Source organism: Gorilla gorilla, chromosome 16, assembly GCF_029281585.2.
Source record: "Gorilla gorilla gorilla isolate KB3781 chromosome 16, NHGRI_mGorGor1-v2.1_pri, whole genome shotgun sequence".
In the NCBI taxonomy this organism is placed as follows: Eukaryota; Metazoa; Chordata; class Mammalia; order Primates; family Hominidae; genus Gorilla; species Gorilla gorilla.
In genome coordinates, this window is record NC_073240.2 from 57,384,813 (window position 1) to 57,404,797 (window position 19,985).

The window sequence follows — 19,985 nt, forward strand, 5'->3', positions numbered from 1 at the left end:
ATAGATTCAATTAACAAGAAAAAGACAGTTTCATGCATGCTCAGATACAAAATAAGCATTTATTTGGGTCAGAAACAGAAGGCGGCAACCTAGTTAGGTGGGGCTAAAGCGGCAGCCCTGCAGATGTCTAGGTCCAGGAAGCAGCTAGGGGCCACTGGGAGTTTTTACTCCTTTGATGTAACGAAAGCACTATGTATGTGGCATGGAACCATGGTACAGCTGGGCTCTCTGTGTGAAAACAGCTGTGATCACTGCCTGAGGTTACTGCTTATGTAAACCTGTATAACTTCATGGTTGGGGGTGGCATAAGAGAAAACTGCACAGAAATCTGAGCAAAGCTACATACTGCTTCAGATGCTGAGCCAGCTGCCACTTTGAGACTGGAGTTTCTAGCCACTGAGGCATAATTTTGGAGTAGAGTCCTAGACAACTAGAGGGGAGAAACCACAGAACTACTAGACAGGGAAGGGGGAGCACAGAAAGAGGCAAAGGAAAAAAAATACCACTTAAAATGAATCTGCAGATGAAAACGCCAAACCACCCAATAAAAATTATTAAGGAGAGACAAGAAAAAAATTCACTGAAAATAACCAAAAATATTTTAAAGTTTTCTTAAATAGGTCTTTAATCTGGAAAGAGAGAGAAAAAAACACTCTGGAGAAAAACTAATTGAAGGCAGAACCCAAAGAGATGACTTCTTCCTTGAGACGTTTGCTGAGCTGGATGAACCTGAGCATGGGTTTTCACAGCCTTGTCAACAGAAGATGGAAAATACAGTTTATATCTACGAGTAGAACTTCACACAATGCTGAAATCACAAGGATCTACCCTTTAGTATAAGGGTGAATTAGAAATACTTACACATTTCCCCAACTGAGGCAGGAGAATAGGGTCTGGAGGCAGGGAACTGAAGGCCATTTCGTGCTGAATCAAGGAAAAACACCAAGATTTGGGGGCACGGAATCTGAGGTCAATTTATGCTAACTTTCTAAAAGAGAAAACACCTGGGTCTGGAGGCAGGTAATCTAAGGCCAATTCAGGCCAACTTCCTAAAGCTAAACCAAAAGGTAAAACTCCATCTCCCTACAACCACCTGAGTAGCAAAGGATCAAAGGCTGCTGTCCCTGCCACCCTCCCCTTCTACCATGTCTCAGATGGAAAGGGAGAGTGCCTTGGATTGGCCTTGGGGCCAAGCAGGGACCATCCCTTCATGTGCACGGGGCACCCATTCACCTCAGCCTTTAGCCACAAACCAAATCCTTCATCCAGATAAGGGGTAACAGTAGGAACCTCAACAGGAGTACTCAAAACCTGGAAAACTTTGTAACGGGGCCCATCGGCTGCTTGTTTGAGCCCACTCCCACCCTGTGGAGTGCTTTCTCTAATAAATTCCTGCTTTTGATACTTAATTCCTGTGTTTCATTCTTTTGTTACTTTGTGGGTTTTGTCTAATTCTTTGTTCAAAACGCCAAAAACCTGGACAACTTACACTCAAGGCCCTCCTTCTGCTGACACAACCATTAAGACTGTAAGAAAAATTATCTGTCTCCAACTTTAGCACGCTGGAGATAGGAAGGATTTCTCCTGATAATCTGTATTCACAATGTGGTCCTCAAGCAGGTTTGCAGCCTAATTTTACATCAGTTTTGTAGTCTCCAAAACCTCCAATAGTAACTGTAAAGTAGTAGTGGACTAATAGTGCCTCCAGATCTTCAGATGATTGACACAATCTAATCCTCTTTGGAGGAAACTTTCTTTATTCCAGGCCTCTAAGAATTACCATGTGAGGACAATTAAGACATTAGGACACAATACAAATCACCAAACATTAAGGAAATAAGACCCCACAGGTTAGAACAAACAGAAACCACAGCAGAATCAGACGTGAGAAAAGTTTAGACACTGGAATATTCAGACATAAAATAATTTTGCTTAATATGCTTTAATAAATAAAAGACGAGCTTGAAAATGAGTAAATTACAAGTAGAGTTTAAGAAAAAAAAGAGAATGTCTACAGTGTAAAATGTAATAACTGAAAATTTTAAAATTTTATGGATACAGTTAACAGCAGATTTAATATAAAGAGAGCATATTAAAACAATTAAGTTATGCAGAATATATCCCAGAGTGAATAAGAAAAAAACGTTAAGAGTCATAGGGGATACAGTTAAAAAGTCTAACGTGAACTTAATCAGTTTTAAAAAGAATGGAGCAAAAGCAATATTTGAATAGATAGTGGGAATGTTCCAAAAAGTCACTATTTCACAGATCCAAAAGCTTTAATAAGTCAAACAGAATAATAAACAGAAATCTATACCTAAACACATCATTATGCATCTACAGAATACAGAAGACCAAAAGATCTTAAATGTAGCCTGAGAGAAAGAAGCACAATTAGATGGACAGCTATCTTCTTAGTAATCGATATAGAAGTGAGAAGAAAATAAATGGTATTTCAATATGCTGAAAGAAAATTACTGTTCAATGCACAGTTCTATATTCAGAAAATTTCTTTCCATGATGAGGACTTAAAGACGTTTTCAAACAAGCAAAGGCTGAAAATCTGCAATCTGAAAACTCCCACTAAAAAACATTATAAAGGATGTACTTCAGGTAGGAGAGTCAACTTAGATAGAAGAGATGAAATTTAAGAGGTGGGGAACAAGAAAATGGTAAATATTATGGTAAATCTGAGAGAACCTGACTGACATGCTAATTTTCCTCATGGGAAATTCTTTAAGTCCTGGAATGAAGGCAGGTTCCTCTAAAGAGAATTAGTTCTGTCAAGCATTTGGGGGCACTCTTCATCAAGTAGTTAAAACAAAACAAAGGATTAAAGCACAATTGTAGGACAGTTGTAGGGGCTCAACAAACATTTACTGAATGAATGAATAAATAGATGGATATCATAATCAACTCTACGTGTTCCTAGCAAAGGCTAAAAACTGGCTGCTTGCCAGCCATTTCTGGTTTGCAAACAATTTGTTTGGCCAACAATATATTGACCAAGACAAAGCCAAAACAAAACAGGAGATTTTATACCAAGTACTGGGCTTACATTTCTGGTTGTCAATAGTGGACTGAAACTGACTCACCACTGCCACCTTAAAAGGGACGTCTACTCCTCCATGGAAGATTGGAATTGAAGTGTTTATACCTCCATGTTTGGGATGAAGTTAAAAATAATTAACTTTAGACATTAATAAGTTAAGGATACATGGTATAATTTTCTGAAGAGGCAAGCTGAGGCTATTACAAGTTTTTACTTCTCTTATTTAACAGGGGAGAAAACACCCCACATGTGACAAGGAGTACAGTTAGCTTTCTGTATGATAACAGTAGCAACCAACCACTACTGAGTAAAGCCATCATGAAATATTCTCTTTCCTAGGCCTAAAAGAGGCTTATAACTGGTGAACTGTCAACGTATTTTTGTTTTGCTCACACATTTCTGGACAACACTTAAAAATCAAAAGATGCAATATCCCATTCTGAGCCTGCATTTTTGATGGGCAGTCTTGGGCTAGAACTGAGTAGCAGAGGCCACCTTTTAGAAAGGAGTATATGGTCTCAAGTGGAATTTAAGTATTTTGGGGTTCCTGTTTGGGAAAAGGGTAAATATGATTAACTATAGACTTTAATAAATTTAGGATACATGGTGTAAATTCCTGGAGAGTACCCACTAAAAGATTAAAATAAAATTTTAAAAAACAGTATAAAGTACAGATGCTCCTGGACTTATGATGGGGTTGTGTCATAATAGACCCATTGAAAGTTTACAATATCATAATTTGAAAATGCATTTAATATACCTAACCTACCGAACATCATAGCTTAGCTTAGCCTACTTTAAACATGCTCAGAATGCTTATATGAGCCTAAAGTTGGGAAAAATCATCTAACATTTGTTTTATAATAAAGTGTTAAATATCTCATGTAATTTATTGAATACTGTATTGAAAATGAAAAACAGAATGGTTGTATGGGTACTCACAAGTATGGTTTATGCTGAATGCGTATTTTTTTGCACCATTGTAAAGTTGAAAAATACTAGGTCAAACCATCATAAGTCGAGTACTGTCTGTATATAACTCCAAAACCAGTAGAGTATTAAAATGAGAAAAGTGATACTTTGAAAGAGAGCAAGAAAGAAAATAAAAATAGAATGCAGAATAAACAGAATGTTCACAATTTATCATTACCATAAACATAGTGGACTAAATACTGTAATTAAAAGACAAAGATTATCTGATTGTATTTTTAAAATGTATGTATATACTACAGAAAGGTTGAAAGTATAGTAGTGGAAAATATATATCATGCAAATACTAACCAAAGAAAGCTTGTATGGCTGTCTCAAACAAAATAAATGTTATGCATGGTCACTATTAATAAGGCTCAATTCACCAGAAAAATAACTTGTCTTCATACATTATAATCTCAAATTAAAACAAAAGTTCATGAAATCACAGCTATAAATGGACAAATCTACCACCACAGTGAGGAATTTTAAAACATTTCTCTCAGTAACTGATAGATCAAGGAGAGAAAGAAAAATCTGTAAGGCCATAGAAAATTTAAATACAGGTAAATAATTTGTTCTCAGATATATACCTTCTGTCCACAGGGCTTCTTTTGGCATTTCTTGTAGTGCAGGTCTGTGCCAAAAAATTCTGAAAAAGTATTTGACTTTTTTAAATTTAAAAAAAAAAGTTTTTTTAAGGGGCAAGATATTGCTATGTTACCCATCCTGGAGTGCAGTGGCTCTCCACAGACATGATCATAGCTCTTTACAGCTTCAAACTGATTGCTTTAAGCAATCATCCCACCTCAGCCTCCCAAGTAACTGCACCTTTGTTTTTAAAAGACATTTTTGCTGGGAATACAATTCTAGGTTAACAGTTTTTTTCTCTCAGTACTTTTAAGGAAATCTGATGACATCCTTATCTTTTTTCCTCAAAATGTACATGTCTTTTTTTATCTGATTGCTTTTAAGATTTTATTACTTGTTTTGAGCAATTTATGTTGCCTTTGTGTAGTTTTCTTCATGTGTCTTGTGCTTGGGGTTCACTGAGCTTCTTGGATCCGTGAGTTGATCGTTTTCAGGTTTGGAAAATATCATAATTCTTGAAGGTGTCCACTGATTCTCTTTTCTTTTCCTTTTTTAAACAAATTTTTAAATTTCTTTTTTCCTCTGTGTTTCATCTTGGGTAATTTCTATGTCTTCAAATTCACTGATCTTTTCTTCTGCTATATCTAATCTGCCGTTAATCTCATCAGCATAATTTTTATCCCAGACATTGTAGTTCTCATCCCTGAAAGTTCAATTTGGGTCTTCTAAAAATAATTTCTTAACTTTTTTTTTTTTTTTTTGGAGACAGGGTCTTACTCAATCAGCCAACCTGGAATGCAGCAGTACGATCATGGCTCACTGCAACCTTGACCTCTCAGGCTCAAGCAATCCTCCAACCTCAGACTCCCAAATAGCTGAGACCACAGGTGCACACCACCAAGCCAGGCTTTTTCTTTTTTTTTTCTTTTTTTTGGAGCGATGGGGTCTGGGTCTCACCATGGTGGGCAGGCTCGTCTTGAACTCCTGGGCTCAAGTGATCCTCCCTCATTGGCTTTCCAAAGGGCTGGGATTATGGGTGTGAGCCACTGTGCCTGGCCAACTTCTTAACTTTTGGAAGATACAGCAGTTATATTAATTATTCTAATGTTCCCCCCTGCTAATTCTGATATCTGTTCGTTCTGACTGGCGATTTTCCTCATTATGGTCATGTTTTCCTGCCTCTGTGTAGGCCTGCTAATCTTTGATTGGATGCCAGATATGGTTAATTTTACCTTTGTGGATATTCAATATTTTTATATTTCTGTATACCTTGAGTTTTATTCTGGGACACAGTACATTTACTTAGAAATTACTTGATCTTTGCAGATTTGTTTTTATCATTTGTTTGCTGGGTACAGGGCAGTACTCAGTCTAGGGTTAATTATTCCCATACTACTGAGGCAAACCTTCTTGAGTTCTCCACCCATGCCCCATAAATTATAAGGTTTTCATTCTGGCTTGTGGGAATGCACTGTTTCTTGTCCTGTTTAAAGTGCCAAGCATTGTTCCTCCTACACCTCTGATTGTTCTTTTCCCAGCCTTTGGTAGTTTCCTGACACACAACATAGTACTCTGCAGAATACTGCAAATCTCTCCATGCAGCTCTCTCCTCTCTGTAACTTGGTCCTAAGAACTCTCACTTCCTGAGTCTCTCTGTGCCCTCAGTTCTTCCTCCTCAACTCAAGGTCTCTCTTGACTTTGCCTCAGTTCCTATTTCCTGTGCTATGACTCGGAAACTCAAAGCAGTAAGCTAAGGTAATCATAGAGCTCACTTCATTTGTTTTCTGTCTCTCATGGATCACCGTCCTTCATTCCTGCTGTTACTAACTTTAACACCATTGTTTCATGTTGTTTTTTGTTTCAGGTGGGAGGGTAAATCCAGCCGTTATTACTCAAAATTGGCGAGAAGTGAAAGTCCTAAAACTATTTTTAAAGTTATGCAATAAGATGATTTTTGAAAAATCTCTACAGGGACTAATGGTAAAATTACTATGCCAGAGGATAGCTTGCATTAGTAATATAGGAACTGCTGAGATAGATCAAAAAGGTTAGAAAATCTGAGATGGGTCCTTAGGCTCTGGCATGAAAAATTTTAGAATGAATGAGAAATAAGTTTTTGTTGCTTTTAGTTATTGAGATTTGGAGGATTATTACAATGTCATTCTAACCTATCCTGACTGATAGACTTAATCTGCTATCAATCTAAGGCTCAATTCACCAGAAAAAAATAAGGTTCAATTCACTAGAAAAATAAACTAAACTTGTCTGCATATAATCTCAAAACAAAAGTTCTTGAAATCGCAGCTATAAACATTTGAATCTGTTGACAAGGTTCTCATTCATTCTAAAAGTCCCGTGATTTTTCTGTTCATTATAGTAACTCAGATGACAGAGCAACCATCTCAAACATCACCAGCAAACAAATCAGAGGAGAGACAAAAATCTAGAGGGTCTCAAATCAGTAATTTAACGCTTCAGTTTAGAAGTGACATGTCGTATTTGCCCACAGGTCACAATCCAAAACCAGACAGATGGTCCCACTCAACCATGAGGAAAGTGTAATCCTGCTCTGTCTGGTTCTCTAGGGAGAACCACTATATGGCAGATAACCCTATGACTACAGCCAAAACATTATCTCTTCTAAAGAGAGATAACTCCAAAGTCCCATTGCCATCAAATGGCATCAAAAGTGGCACTGAAAGTCCTATTGGCATCGATGGCATCAAACTCAAAATCCACTATCTCCTTCTAGTCTCTAAATCAGTAAATGGTGTGCCCTAGTCTCCTCTTGATCTGTTAATCAATGATCTAAAAAGTTGTTCATACCCTACACATACAAGATTGAAGAAGAGATAGAAAAACTGTAATGAACACTTCTATTCAGAAAGGGAAAGATGGGAGACATAAAAGCAGTTAGTGGGCCAAAGCAATTCTCTGCTATGATTTCCTCTACAATGGGGGTGCACAAATTCCTGATTCAAGCCTGATTCTGTTCCTCGGGAGGTGATCCCCAATTTATTAGTGTCCAAGGCTCTTGATCCTATCATCCAGGAGGTCCTATCTCTTACCTTTATCCTTCTTGGCCACCTTTGAGGCAGACATTAAGGAATATGTCCTATTTGGGGCCCAGGGAGCTTTCTCACTCTGCTGCTTCCTATAGAAAGTTGGGGGCCCACAGGTCTCAAACAGTCATAAACTTTTAATCCAGGCCCATGGTTCCTTTAATGGTACAATTCTCTCAAAAAGTTTGTTTTTTGTTTATATGATTCGAGTCAGCAACGAGCCAAGAGGCACACCACAATTTTTAAAGATAGGTCTCCCCCAGCTCCTCCCACACTTGACTGGAGTACCTTGAGACCATCAGGCATTGGTGGAAATCTGACCCTTTAGTACCTGCTTCCTAAGCCATTTTGTCTAACTGAAAAGATATATTGGTCATTAGCATTTCCCAATTCCTGACATACTAATATTTGGGATGTGAGAATGAGGAATCAAAATTTCTGAAAATTCTCAGGAATTCCTAAATTATACAGAATCAGCATTCTGTAGTTTTCATAACATTATACTTAATGTATTTTTAAATAATTGTGAGTAACCTTAATAAATACGGAATAATTTTTCTGTAGTAGTTATACTAAATGTTTCAGAAATTTTTTTGCTAAAAAAATTAAAATGTGGTTTATTACTATGAGCCAATATACTGTGACAAGACGATATATTTTAATACCATTATTTCTACCTGATTTATTGACAACAGAAATGAAGGAAACAGTAACATAAATGTGAAATAAAAAATCATTTTAAAAACTGGAAGACTACAAATATTTGTTTAAAAGTTATTCCCAAAAGAAAAATTTAAAGCACATAAAGCATTAATTGTCCTACACAATAGTCTTTATCTTTATTTGGTTATGAATGTTTCAGATATAAAAATTTATTTTATTTCGCATTGATATGAGTCAAGTTCAAAAACCATGACTGGCCTCTTACTTTTTTTAATGATGAAAGTATTTTGTCTGCCCTGATTTTGATCTTGCTGTTGAAACTGATACTGCTTTTGTTAATTTAGAGTTTAGATCCATTTCTGATTTCTTTTTAAAATGTTCCATAACATTCACGTCTTCTTTTCTTTGCATTTCTTGTTAAAAGTATTTGCAAAGAACAGTAGAACACTGGGAAGTGCCAACAAATTGATTTGGTAGTATTTGAAATACGTAACATTTGGATCTCTTGGCAAGGTTAAAGCATTACACAGAAGCACTGTCAAAATTGCCAATTTAAGGGCTTATTTTGCTCCTACGTTGTGCTATTTCTTGGAACACCATTGATAGGATTCATATAAAGTATACTATCTACATAAACCTATGGATATTTATTATATTTACAAGAATGACTAACCCTCAGCAGCAGATGGGGCATGAACACATACTTACAACATGGCAATGGCTACAAGTAAGACCAAGTGATTCGATTGTGACCACTTTCCTTCTAAGTGCTCCCGTTCTGGTTCCGGGAAATGTTGACCTTACCCTTGAACTCCACATGTCAGCATTCCCTGCTCTTGCTTTTGAGCTTGACTTAAATGAATTCCTTCAAAGGATAATGGCTCTAAGTTGATTACTAAGCTTTAATTCTAACAGGAGAGTTACAATACTTTTCTCTGTCTCAACAATTTCTTGACTGATTTGTCTTGAAATTCAGAAAATACATAAATTTCCCAAAATATGCTGTTAGGAGTTCTCATATAGAAACACTATAGGACCTCTCTTTAATCTAGTTAAAAGTTTTAGGCCGGGCGCGGTGGCTCACGCCTGTAATTCCAGCACTTTGGGAGGCCGAGGAGGGCGGATCACCAGGTCAGGAGATTGAGACCATCCTGGCGAACACTGCAAAACCCCGTCTCTACTAAAAATACAAAAACATTAGCTGGGCGCGGTGGCGCGCCTGTAGTCCCAGCTACTCGGGAGGCTGAGGCAGGAGAATGGCATGAACCCGGGTGGCGGAGCTTGCAGTGAGTGGAGATTGCACCACTGCGCTCCAGCCTGGGCAACAGAGTGAGACTCCGTCTCAAAAAAATAAAAATAAAAGTTTTAACAAGTACTGTAATGGCCATATTCTTTATTTAATTAATTTCTGTTGCTTAAAGGCCTTCTTTTAATGGTTGGAGGTAAGAAGTTGTTGCCTCTCCAGCCTTGCATATATCTGAATTTCTAGAGTTCCTGTGTTCTCTTTTGTTCTCATTTGCAATCCTACCTTTTCTCATTTCTCAGCTGAGTTAATTTCTTTCTCAAAATACATTGTCAGGCCGGGCGTGGTGGCTCATACCTGCAATCCCAGCACTTTGGGAGGCCAAGGCGAGTGGATCACCTGAGGTCAGGAGTTTGAGAGCAGCCTGGCCGACATGGTGAAACCCTATCTCTACAAAAAATACAAAAATAAATAAATAAATAAATTAGCTGGGCATGGTGATGGATACCTGTAGTCCCAGCTACTCAGGAGGCTGGGGCAGGAGAATCACTTGAACCCAGGAGGCAGAGGTTGCAGTGAGCCGAGATCACGCCACTGCACTCCAGCCTGAGTGACAGAGCGAGACTCCGTCTAAAAAAAAAAAAAAAATCTTGTCAAATGCAGCTAATACAGTAATCAAAACATGCTGTTAACATTCTGTTATCCAAAGTCTTCTGATAGAGATACAAGTTTATTAAGAATATTATATGTCTTCCAAGTATTACAGGCAATAGTTTACCAAATCTTGCACATCAGAATATGGATCACCTCATGTAGCCACACCATCTGTCACCTAAGCCACTGTAATAGTTTAAGTTTGATTTTTTTTTCATGGTAGCACTCCACTTCCAGGATTCATGACTGTATTGATCAAGATAGGCCAGGTTATGTTGCAGAAACAGAAATTCCCTAACTATAGAGGCTTAAAACAAAAATACTCATTCTCTCTCATGTGCCCATCTGAATAAACAGGGAGGCTCTGTTCATAGTAGTCCCTCAGTAACCCAGCCTGATGGAGCAATCACCATCTCAAATATGACAAGGCACTACGACAAACGAAAAAAATTCTAAAAAGTTTCACATCAACAATTATATGCTCCAAACCAGAAGCCACTTTCACTCACAATGCACTGACCAGGAACTAGTTACATGGCCACACACACTAGAAATATTTGGTGAACTGTAGGAATGAAAATCACATTAGGTTTTTAAAAATTAATAAATGAAACTGACTTTGAAGAGGTGAAGAAAAAAAATCTAGATGAAAACATCAAGTCTTAGAAGTGTATGCCAGGACAAGAAGCTTTCCACTAGTATTGTGGTAAGAGAATTTTCCATTTTTACCTTACAAACTTAAGTATTGTTTTACTATTTTTCTATAAAGAGTATGTTAATATAATAATGGATATTTTGGCTGGGCTTGGTGGCTCACGCCTGTAATCCTAGCACTTTGGAAGCCCAAGGTGGGTGCATTACCTGAGGTCAGGAGTTCAGGACCAGTTTGGCCAATATGGTGAAACCCCATCTCTACTAAAAAATACAAAAATTAGCCAGGCATGGTGGCCGGCACCTGTAATCCCAGCTACTCAGGAGGCTGAGACAGGAGAATTGCTTGAACCTGGGAGGCGGAGGTAGCAGTGAGCCGAGATCGTGCCATTGCACTCTAGCCTGGACGACAAGAGTGAAACTCTATCTCAAAAAAAAAAAAAAAAAAAAAAAAGGCCGGGTGCGGTGGCTCACGCCTGTAATTCTAGCACTTTGGGAGGCCGAGGTGGGTGGATTGCCAGAGCTCAGGAGTTTGAGACCAGCCTGGGCAACACAGTGAAACCCCGTCTCTACTAAAATACAAAAAATTAGCGAGTTGTGGCAGCGTGCACCTGTAGTCCCAGCTACTCGGGAGGCTGAGGCAGAATTGCTATAACCCGGGAGGCAGAAGTTGCAGTGAGCCGAGATCACGCCACTGAACTCTAGCCTGGGCAACAAAGAGAGTCTCTTAAAAAAAATGATATTTTTTAATTAAAAAACTGAATAATCTTCAAAAAACTGCAAACTTGTAATTCTAGAACAGGAAATAGTAAGAAATGTGAACCAAATTTATAAACTAAGTTCCACTGTAATGTTTACAATAATGAAAATTAAAGAATGGTTATAAAGGTATGATATGGACTACATGGAAATATAAAGTAAGAGCTGGCAAACTTTTTCTTAAAGGACCAGATTGTACATAACTTAGGCTTGTGAGCTACATGGTCTCTGTCTTATATAACTGTGCTGTTGTAGTGCAAAAGTAACAAGAGACAACATGTAATTAAATGGTATGGCTGTTCTAATATTTTGTTTATAAAAATAGGTGGTCAACTGTGGGTCATAGTCTGCTAACCCCTAATACAGAGAATCAAAATTTTTTTAAGGAAGTGGAGGCCGGGCGTGGTGGCTCACGCCTGTAATCCCAGCACTTTGGGAGGCCGAGGCAGGTGGTTCACTTGAGATCAGGAGTTCAAAACCAGCCTGGCCAACAAGGCAAAACCCCCGTGTCTACCAAAAATACAAAAATCAGCCTGGCATGGTGGCAGGCGACCTGTAATCCCAGCTACTTGGGAGGCTGAGACATGAGAATTGCTTGAACCTGAGGGGCAGAGGTTGCAGTGAGCTGAGATTGCACCACTGCACCCCAGCCTGGGTAACAGAGCGAGACTCCATCTCAAGAAAAAAAAAATGTTTTTGTGGCACCGGATAAAGATGAAATATTTTAAAAGTTTAAAACTGGCCCAGCATGGTGGCTCATGCCTGTAATCCCAGCACTTTGGGAAGCCGAGGCAGGTGGGTCACCTGAGGTTGGGAGTTTGAGACCAGCCTGACCAACACAGAGAAACCCAGTCTCTACTAAAACTACAAAATTATCCAGGCATGGTGGCACATGCCTGTAATCCCAGCTACGCAGGAGGCTGAGGCAGGAGAATTGCTTGAACCTGGGAGGCGGGGGTTGCGGTGAGCCGAGATCACGCCATTGCACTCCAGTCTGGGCAACAAGAGCAAAAACTCCACCTCAAAAAATAAAAAAGTTTAAAAGCATACTTTATACTTCTCCAATCTCCACAAATAGCATGCTTTACTTTAATATTTCGGGGAGAAAAGTCATTTTAAGAAAGATGTTGGAGTGAATCAGCAATACAGTCAATTTTTCTATTCTGTTTTTGGTAAAGTCTAATGATCCTAGATGTACCTGGGGCATTTTCCAGAAACCAAAATCCAAGGTAACTTCTGTGATCAACTATCTTTCAAGCCATTAACTTCTGCAGCTACAGCATCCCTTAAAGTGTGGCCCAATAATCTTCATAATAATGGCACACTGTGCCATCAATGAAGACCAAATTATGTGTAATATATTTTTTAAAAATAAAGGCAATTTTACGGTACTTTTAACAAGCAATTAAAAGTTAGCTAGAGCTAATTATAAAAGTAATTTCGCCCAACATATCTCATTTCTTAAAGATGTTATAGTTGTTGCTACAGATGTGTTTAGTTCCTCACAAATGATCTGAGTGTATCTTTTAACTTGAAGCTTTTAAGTTGAAAATTAAATATTGTCATGGCTTTCAAAAATCTATTCATTTTGTCTACATTGATCTGCAGATGTGCATCAGTCAAAAAAAATAGTTATGCATCGCTGAATGATAGGGATCTATTCTGAGAAGTGCATTGTTAGGCGATTTCAGCGTTGTGTGAACATCATAGAGTGGTCTTACACAAACCTAGATGGTATTGCCTACTATACACCTAGACTATATGGCATAGTCTATTGCTCCTAGGTTGCGAACCTGGGCAGCATGTTACTGTACTAAATACTGTAAGCAAGTATAATACGATGGTGTTTGTGTATCTAAACATAGAAAATGTACAGTAAAAACATAGTATAAAGATAAAAATTGTACACCTATGAGTACTTACTATCAATGGAGCTTGCAGGTCTAGAAGTTGCTCTGGATGAGTCAGTGAATGGTGACTGTGAAGGCCTAGGACATTACTGTACACTTGCGCTAAATTTAAAAATGTTTTTCTTCAATAATAAACCCTAGCATACAATAACTTTTTTACTTTATATATTTAAAATTTTTTTACTTGACTCCTGACACAGGGTCTTTCTCTGTCCTTCAGGCTGGAGTACAGTGGCTTGATCATGGCTGACTGCAGCCTTGAACTCCCAGGCTCAAGTGATCCTCCCACCTCAGCCTCCTGGATAGCTGGGACCACAGGCAAGTGCTACCATGCCTAACTAATTTTTATTTATTATTTTTTGCAGAGACGCAGTTTCACCACATTTTCCTGGCTGGTCTCAAACTCCTGGGCTTAAGCAATCTGCCCATCTCGGCCTCCCAAAGTGCTAGGACCACAAGCGTGAGCCACTATGCCCGGCCTTTTACTTGACTCTTTTGTAGTAACGTTTCGCTAACAACACAAACATTTTACAGCTGTACAAAAGTACTTTCTTTATATCCTATTATATAACCTTTTTTTACTATTAAACAAAAAAATTTTGTTCTTAAACTTTTTTTAAAAAAACTAAGACACACACACATTAGCCTAGGCCTACATGGGGTCAGCATCATCAAGATGTCACCAGGCAAGAGTAATTTTTCAGCTTTATTATAGTCTTATTGGACCACCATCATACATGGGGTACGTCATTATGTGGCACATAACTGTACTTAAAAGATAATTGTTTTTCCTCTTAAGTTTAGAAACAGGTAAATCAAGTGTTTCACTTCTTAGCTGAGTAAACAAGTCTTACTGTTATAATAGTCTAGTAAAAATAAAACACTTGCAATCCTCTTCTAGTGCATACAAACTTCCTATTTCATTAGAGTTAGTATAAAAAGTAGTCTTGTCAACCATGAAGTCAAACAATGACCTAACAGAAGCCTACAAAAATGTAACGATATTAAAACTTCAATAATTATTTTATAAAGTATATCTTTACATGATATACTATCTTGCCTATTAATAAAAATGATTCACAACTCCTTCTCTTGAGGAAAAGTCCCCTCTTTCTTCAGGTTAAGAAGTCTTTGATTCCATATGCATTTAACAAGCAATTAAAAGTTAGCTAGAGCTAACTATAAAAGTAATTTCACCCAACATATCTCATTTCTTGAAGATGTTACAATTACAATTAGTATCATCCATAGGAGGATTATTTGCAAAAAAAGAAATATTTTAAAAGGAAATGTTTAATATAAATGCTAGTAACTAGATGTAATGGAAAAACAATAACTTAAGAATCAGATCAAACTGGGTTCAAATCTAGGCTTTGTAACCCTAGCCAAATAATTGCCCAGATATTTGGTTTCCTTATCTTTTTACTTCTAACCAAAATAAAGTGACTCACATCTTGTTAGTTTCTTTTAACAAATGTTTAGAATAGTTCTTTAAAACTTCATGGGGTGAAAAAAATTTATAGTTTCTTCCTTAAAACACTGAAGAGATGGAAAGGGGAAGAAATAACAAATAAATATGGTATTCAGATTTTCAATATAAATTAGCAGTGCATCCTACAAAATATAATGATTCTTGATGTTATTAAACTGCACTTATAATCCATCATAATCCTGTTGTTTTAACAGGGAACTATAACACACTAAGGTGTCTTGATAGTTCTCAGGCAGTCACTAGAGTGCATCACTGGCTTTCATATTCTTATCAAAGGAGTTTAAGCACTACAAAGCAGGAGTAGGCAAACCATAGTCCATGGGCCAAATCCAGCCAACATCCTATTTTTGTAAACAAAGTTTTACTGGAACACAAATAGGTTCATAATTTACGTATCATCTACAGTGGCTTTCATGATACAAGGCAGAGTTGGGTAATTGTAGCACATGGCCCACAATTATTTACTGTCTGGCCCTGTAGAGAAGGTTTCCTAACCGCTGCTCTAAAGCACTGCTACCAAAGGTTTGGTTTGCATACCTGGATTGGTTGTTCCTGATTGGAGATAAGGAGATTGAAAGAGAATGTAAACCAGCTATGGTACCAAATACAATTCTTAATTCAGCTATTTTTTTTTTCATTGCCAGACTTTCTCAATGAAGCACTTACAGTCCAGTATAGGTTCCCTTTCTCATAGTATATAGGTAAAAACAGTTCATTGACCTGCTACTTTGAATACCACTACTCAAAAGGTACATGGGGGCTGATGTAGCAAAGCTCCAAAGGGATTATGGTGTCATAATGTGATAATGTGGCAACAGACTGAATGAGACTCACAAGTGGTCCTTATAGAGACAGGCGTTTTTCCTAACCCTGCTCTTCTAAGGTGTATATTATTCCAAACATCTTCCATGATACAGAATTACATTTTAACAAGGTGAAGGATGAGAGCTAATGGCTCCCTCTCTCCCTACCTTTTCTTGGGAGCAGGAAAGATAAAAATATTAGCTCTCCTCCCCAAAATACTCAAAATAATTCATAACATATTTTGCCTATTTAGCCTCTTTAAATTGTTGGGCAGATAGAAAAGTATAATATTAAATTCTATTTCTCTTGAAGTAAAAGAATTTATAAAGCAAATCTATTCTCATAAATATTAGCAATATTGTCCCCTGTACTTTAAGTCCTAATTTAAAATAATGTATCAGCAGTTAAAGAATGTAGAATGGAATCCTCACCACTAACACTGATATTAAATTTCTTGAACAAGCATATAATTTCTAAAGGCACCAAAGGTAATCTGAATCAAGCAGTGATTGGAAAAATAGAATTATTCAGGGGCAGATTTTTATTGCAAATATTTACTCAAAAACTACTATATACAGCAGAGTTTTAATCGCCATTTAAAACATTGAACATTCAGTGAAACAAAATTTAAGAATCCAAAGCACATTTTAAGAAGTAAAAATGAAGCATTTGAAATAAAAGTTTATTAGTATTTCAAAGCAAACTACTGTTCTTCATATTATTCATTTCTATATCTATTATATTCTAGATGATAAAAAAAACTGAAAAATCAATTTAGCAGCCATCTTATAGATAAATTAGGCTAAATTTCCAAAACCAGTTCTTTTACATCACTGTTTTAGGTCCCATTTGAAGTTTTTATTTTACAATTACAGAAAAGTCACTTAAACATGGCTGAATACATGCCAGGACATGTTTTCAGTTTACTGCTTTACAATATCTACATTATACCATACTTTGGTTTGGCTTCCAGACCATTTTTATGGGCCTATTTCTAAGGAAGATCATTAAAACAATATTAAAAGCATAATAGCTACAGGAGTTTCAACAATGGGTTTCTACTTTACATTAATACAACTAATACATCAAAGAATTTCTACACAGCTTACACACTGACAAAAAGCACAAATATAAATTTATATCTTAATAATTCCACTTTCACTGAAAGTTTAATTAAGGTAAGCTTACAGCCTGGCAGGCTAACACTTGTATGGAGGTACAAAGATTCAAATATTCTGTTTACATGCGTCTGACTGGAATGTTATATTAAATCCAAAATTAAGTTTACGTTCATCCAAATTCTCATTAGATCAATTTAGTACTCTAAGCATGCTCCATTTACCAGCATCATCCTCACAAATAAAGCCTTCGTTAACAATGCCAATCAGCCATTGTTTTAAATCAATTGCTCCCCAAAAGTACATGGTTTCCAAATCCCTTCCTCTCAGTTAACTGAAAAGGATATACAGGTAATAAAGATTTTTAGCTTAGGATTGATGGAAGTTTGAAAGGCTTTATAAATATTACTAATATCATCAATTCATGTCAGCAACCAAATCCCATTTCCTTGAAAACCATTAAATGAGACCTTTCCACTGCAAATTTAATTATCATTAAAATCCTGTTCGTGTTTTTAAAAACTTTTTGGGAATCCCTACTAATCATGCTATTATTGGTGAATTGATTTGTTTGATAACATAGGTTGAACATACAGGTAAAGTGTATGTGTGACCTCCCTTACATATTTCCATTTCTGAACCTACAACAGCACCACTGAGCTCACCTGATAGCACTGTTCCAAATGCCCTTATCGTTGGTACACTGAAACTTAAAATGACTAATTTCAACTTCTTTCTTTTTCATCTTCCAGGTCTACTGTTGCCTCTGTTGTGCCAGGGTTTTTTCCTCCAGGAATGTCATCTGTTTGATCAGACACTACTTCATCAGTCTTGGCTGAAGGATCACCACTACCTTTCTGAAGAATCTCTGTGGCTTCATACTCAAGTACCTCGGATGGAGTCAGAGGTTCCAAATGAATACTGCCTTGCTCGCTAACATCAGAACTAACAGATTCAGGTTCATGTCTTTTTCTCAAAAACTGATCAATGCTTACATTATCTGATGCTAATCGCAAATCCTTAATATTCTTTGAAGAAAATCTGGCTTCACTGGAGTTGTGATCTTTAATCTGATCAGATAAGATTATGTTTTCTGAACTTTGGCACATCTTCAACTCCATTTCCTGACAAACGTCTTGTATTTCTTTTTTCTTTCCCACTTTATCTGCACCAATATTTGAATCACAACTGACGATGTTTTTTGAGCCAGTTTCCTGGTCTGCAAGACAGGTTTCATTTTCCTTATCTGAAACTGTTACGCTTTCTTCACTTTTTGTTGTTGATGAGCCTTCAAATGAATTTGCATTACATCCATTTTTTTCTTCTGAAGAAGCAGCTTTATCCTGTTTACTGAAAAATAAAGTCATTTATTATGTATTCCTTCATAAAGCAATGTTTTTGAACACTATCAAAATAAAGACATGTTCTAAAAAATAAAAAGTCAAGGTACATTTGCCCACCAAAAAGGAAAACAAGTCCAAGTTCCCAATCCTCGCTATGGCAGTAAAATTTAGGAGGAGACCATTTTCTTAGGCAAGATTCTGAGAAACTCTGGAATCACATACTAAAAGATGTCTATCAACTAGTTTTAGTCCTGGCTGTCATTATTTTCATCTGTTCATATCTCTTCCCTGTTTCTAGTTTAAATTTAAGTATTTTTATTAACTTGTAAAAGTACCTAAAATAAAAAAATATATTTGGAAAAAAATCTATATTTTTTTATGATTTTTTTTTTTTGAGACAGGGTCTTGCTCTGTCACCCAGACAGGAACACAGTGGTGCAAATATCTCACTGCAGCTTTGACCTCCTGGGCTCAAGTGATCCTCCCACCTCAGCCTCCCAAGTAGCTAGGAATATAGGTGCACACCACCAAGCCCAGCTACTTTTTTTATATTTCATAGAGACAAGGTTTTGCCATGTTGCCCAGCCTGGTCTCCTGGGCTCAAGCAATCCTCTTGCCTTGGCTCCCAAAGGGCTGGGACTACAGGTGTGAGCCACCATGCCCAGTCTCCTTTATGATTTAAATAGCTTCTTAGGTTTAGAATGTCTTTCCATACATAAAATCAGATAAGCATTCAAACATATTTTTCTAATTTTTAATAGCCCAATTTAAAAAAAACACATGCCTGAAAAACTATATGTAAATACATAACATACATACACATCTAAGTGTGTGTGCATGTTTGTACACATATATATATGTGTGCTTCTGTGTGTTTATTCTGGCCCTGAAGTGTTAACAGAAACTATCTAGTGAATCACAAAATATGAGAAACAAGATTTCTAAGAAGATCACCAGTCCATTATCTAGATCTAAGGATGCTTATTTTATGAAAATAAATTTAATGATTACATATACCTTATTTCTTACATTTAATCTGACATTTAGACGTATTCCCAATGAATTGCACAAATATCCTAGCAACATTTCCAAAAGGTAATTTATTTACTAAATTACTATTTATATAAGGCTATTTCTCTGCTATTTGTTTTGTTCTACTGATTTGTCTTTAGACTATTCCTAAACCAGTAGCACCCAGTTTTAACAATTATTGATTAACAATATACTTTAGAACTAAACAAATCACCTACAATCTACAACTCTTCCCCATAAATTTCATACTTTTAAAATGTAAAAGATATTTATCAAGGATGCTCATTAAAACAATGTTTAAAATAGTGAATATGAAAAGTCTAATACCTTTTTATCTTTTTTTTTTTTTTTTGGGGGGGGGGACAGTCTCACTGTGACGCCCAGGGTGGGGTGCAGTGGCATGATCTCAGCTCATTGCAACCTCTGCCTCCCGGGTTCAAGTGATTCTCCTGCCTCAGCCTCCCGAATAGCTGGGATTACAGGCACGTGCCACCAAGCCCGGCTAATTTTTATATTTTTAGTAGAGACGGGGTTTCACCATGTTCGTCAGGCTGGTCTCGAACTCCTGACCTCGTGATCCACCCACCTCGGCCTCCCAAAGTGCTGGGATTACAGGCATGAGCCACAGCGCCCAGCCAAAAA

General features: G+C 37.1%; 1 protein-coding gene across 11 annotated transcripts in view; it reads right to left on the bottom strand.

Annotated features, from left to right (window-relative positions):
- Positions 1-16,373: 16,373 nt before the first annotated feature.
- ZNF280D (zinc finger protein 280D) overlaps positions 16,374-19,985 on the bottom strand; it is a 102,280-nt gene continuing 98,668 nt past the window's right edge. For all 11 annotated transcript variants that reach the window (XM_055364012.2, XM_063699014.1, XM_063699012.1 and 8 more), the window contains one exon: positions 16,374-18,318. In XM_055364012.2, coding sequence (XP_055219987.2) covers positions 17,694-18,318 — 625 coding nt within the window. In that variant the 3' untranslated portion in view covers positions 16,374-17,693. The remainder of the gene's footprint in view (positions 18,319-19,985) is intronic.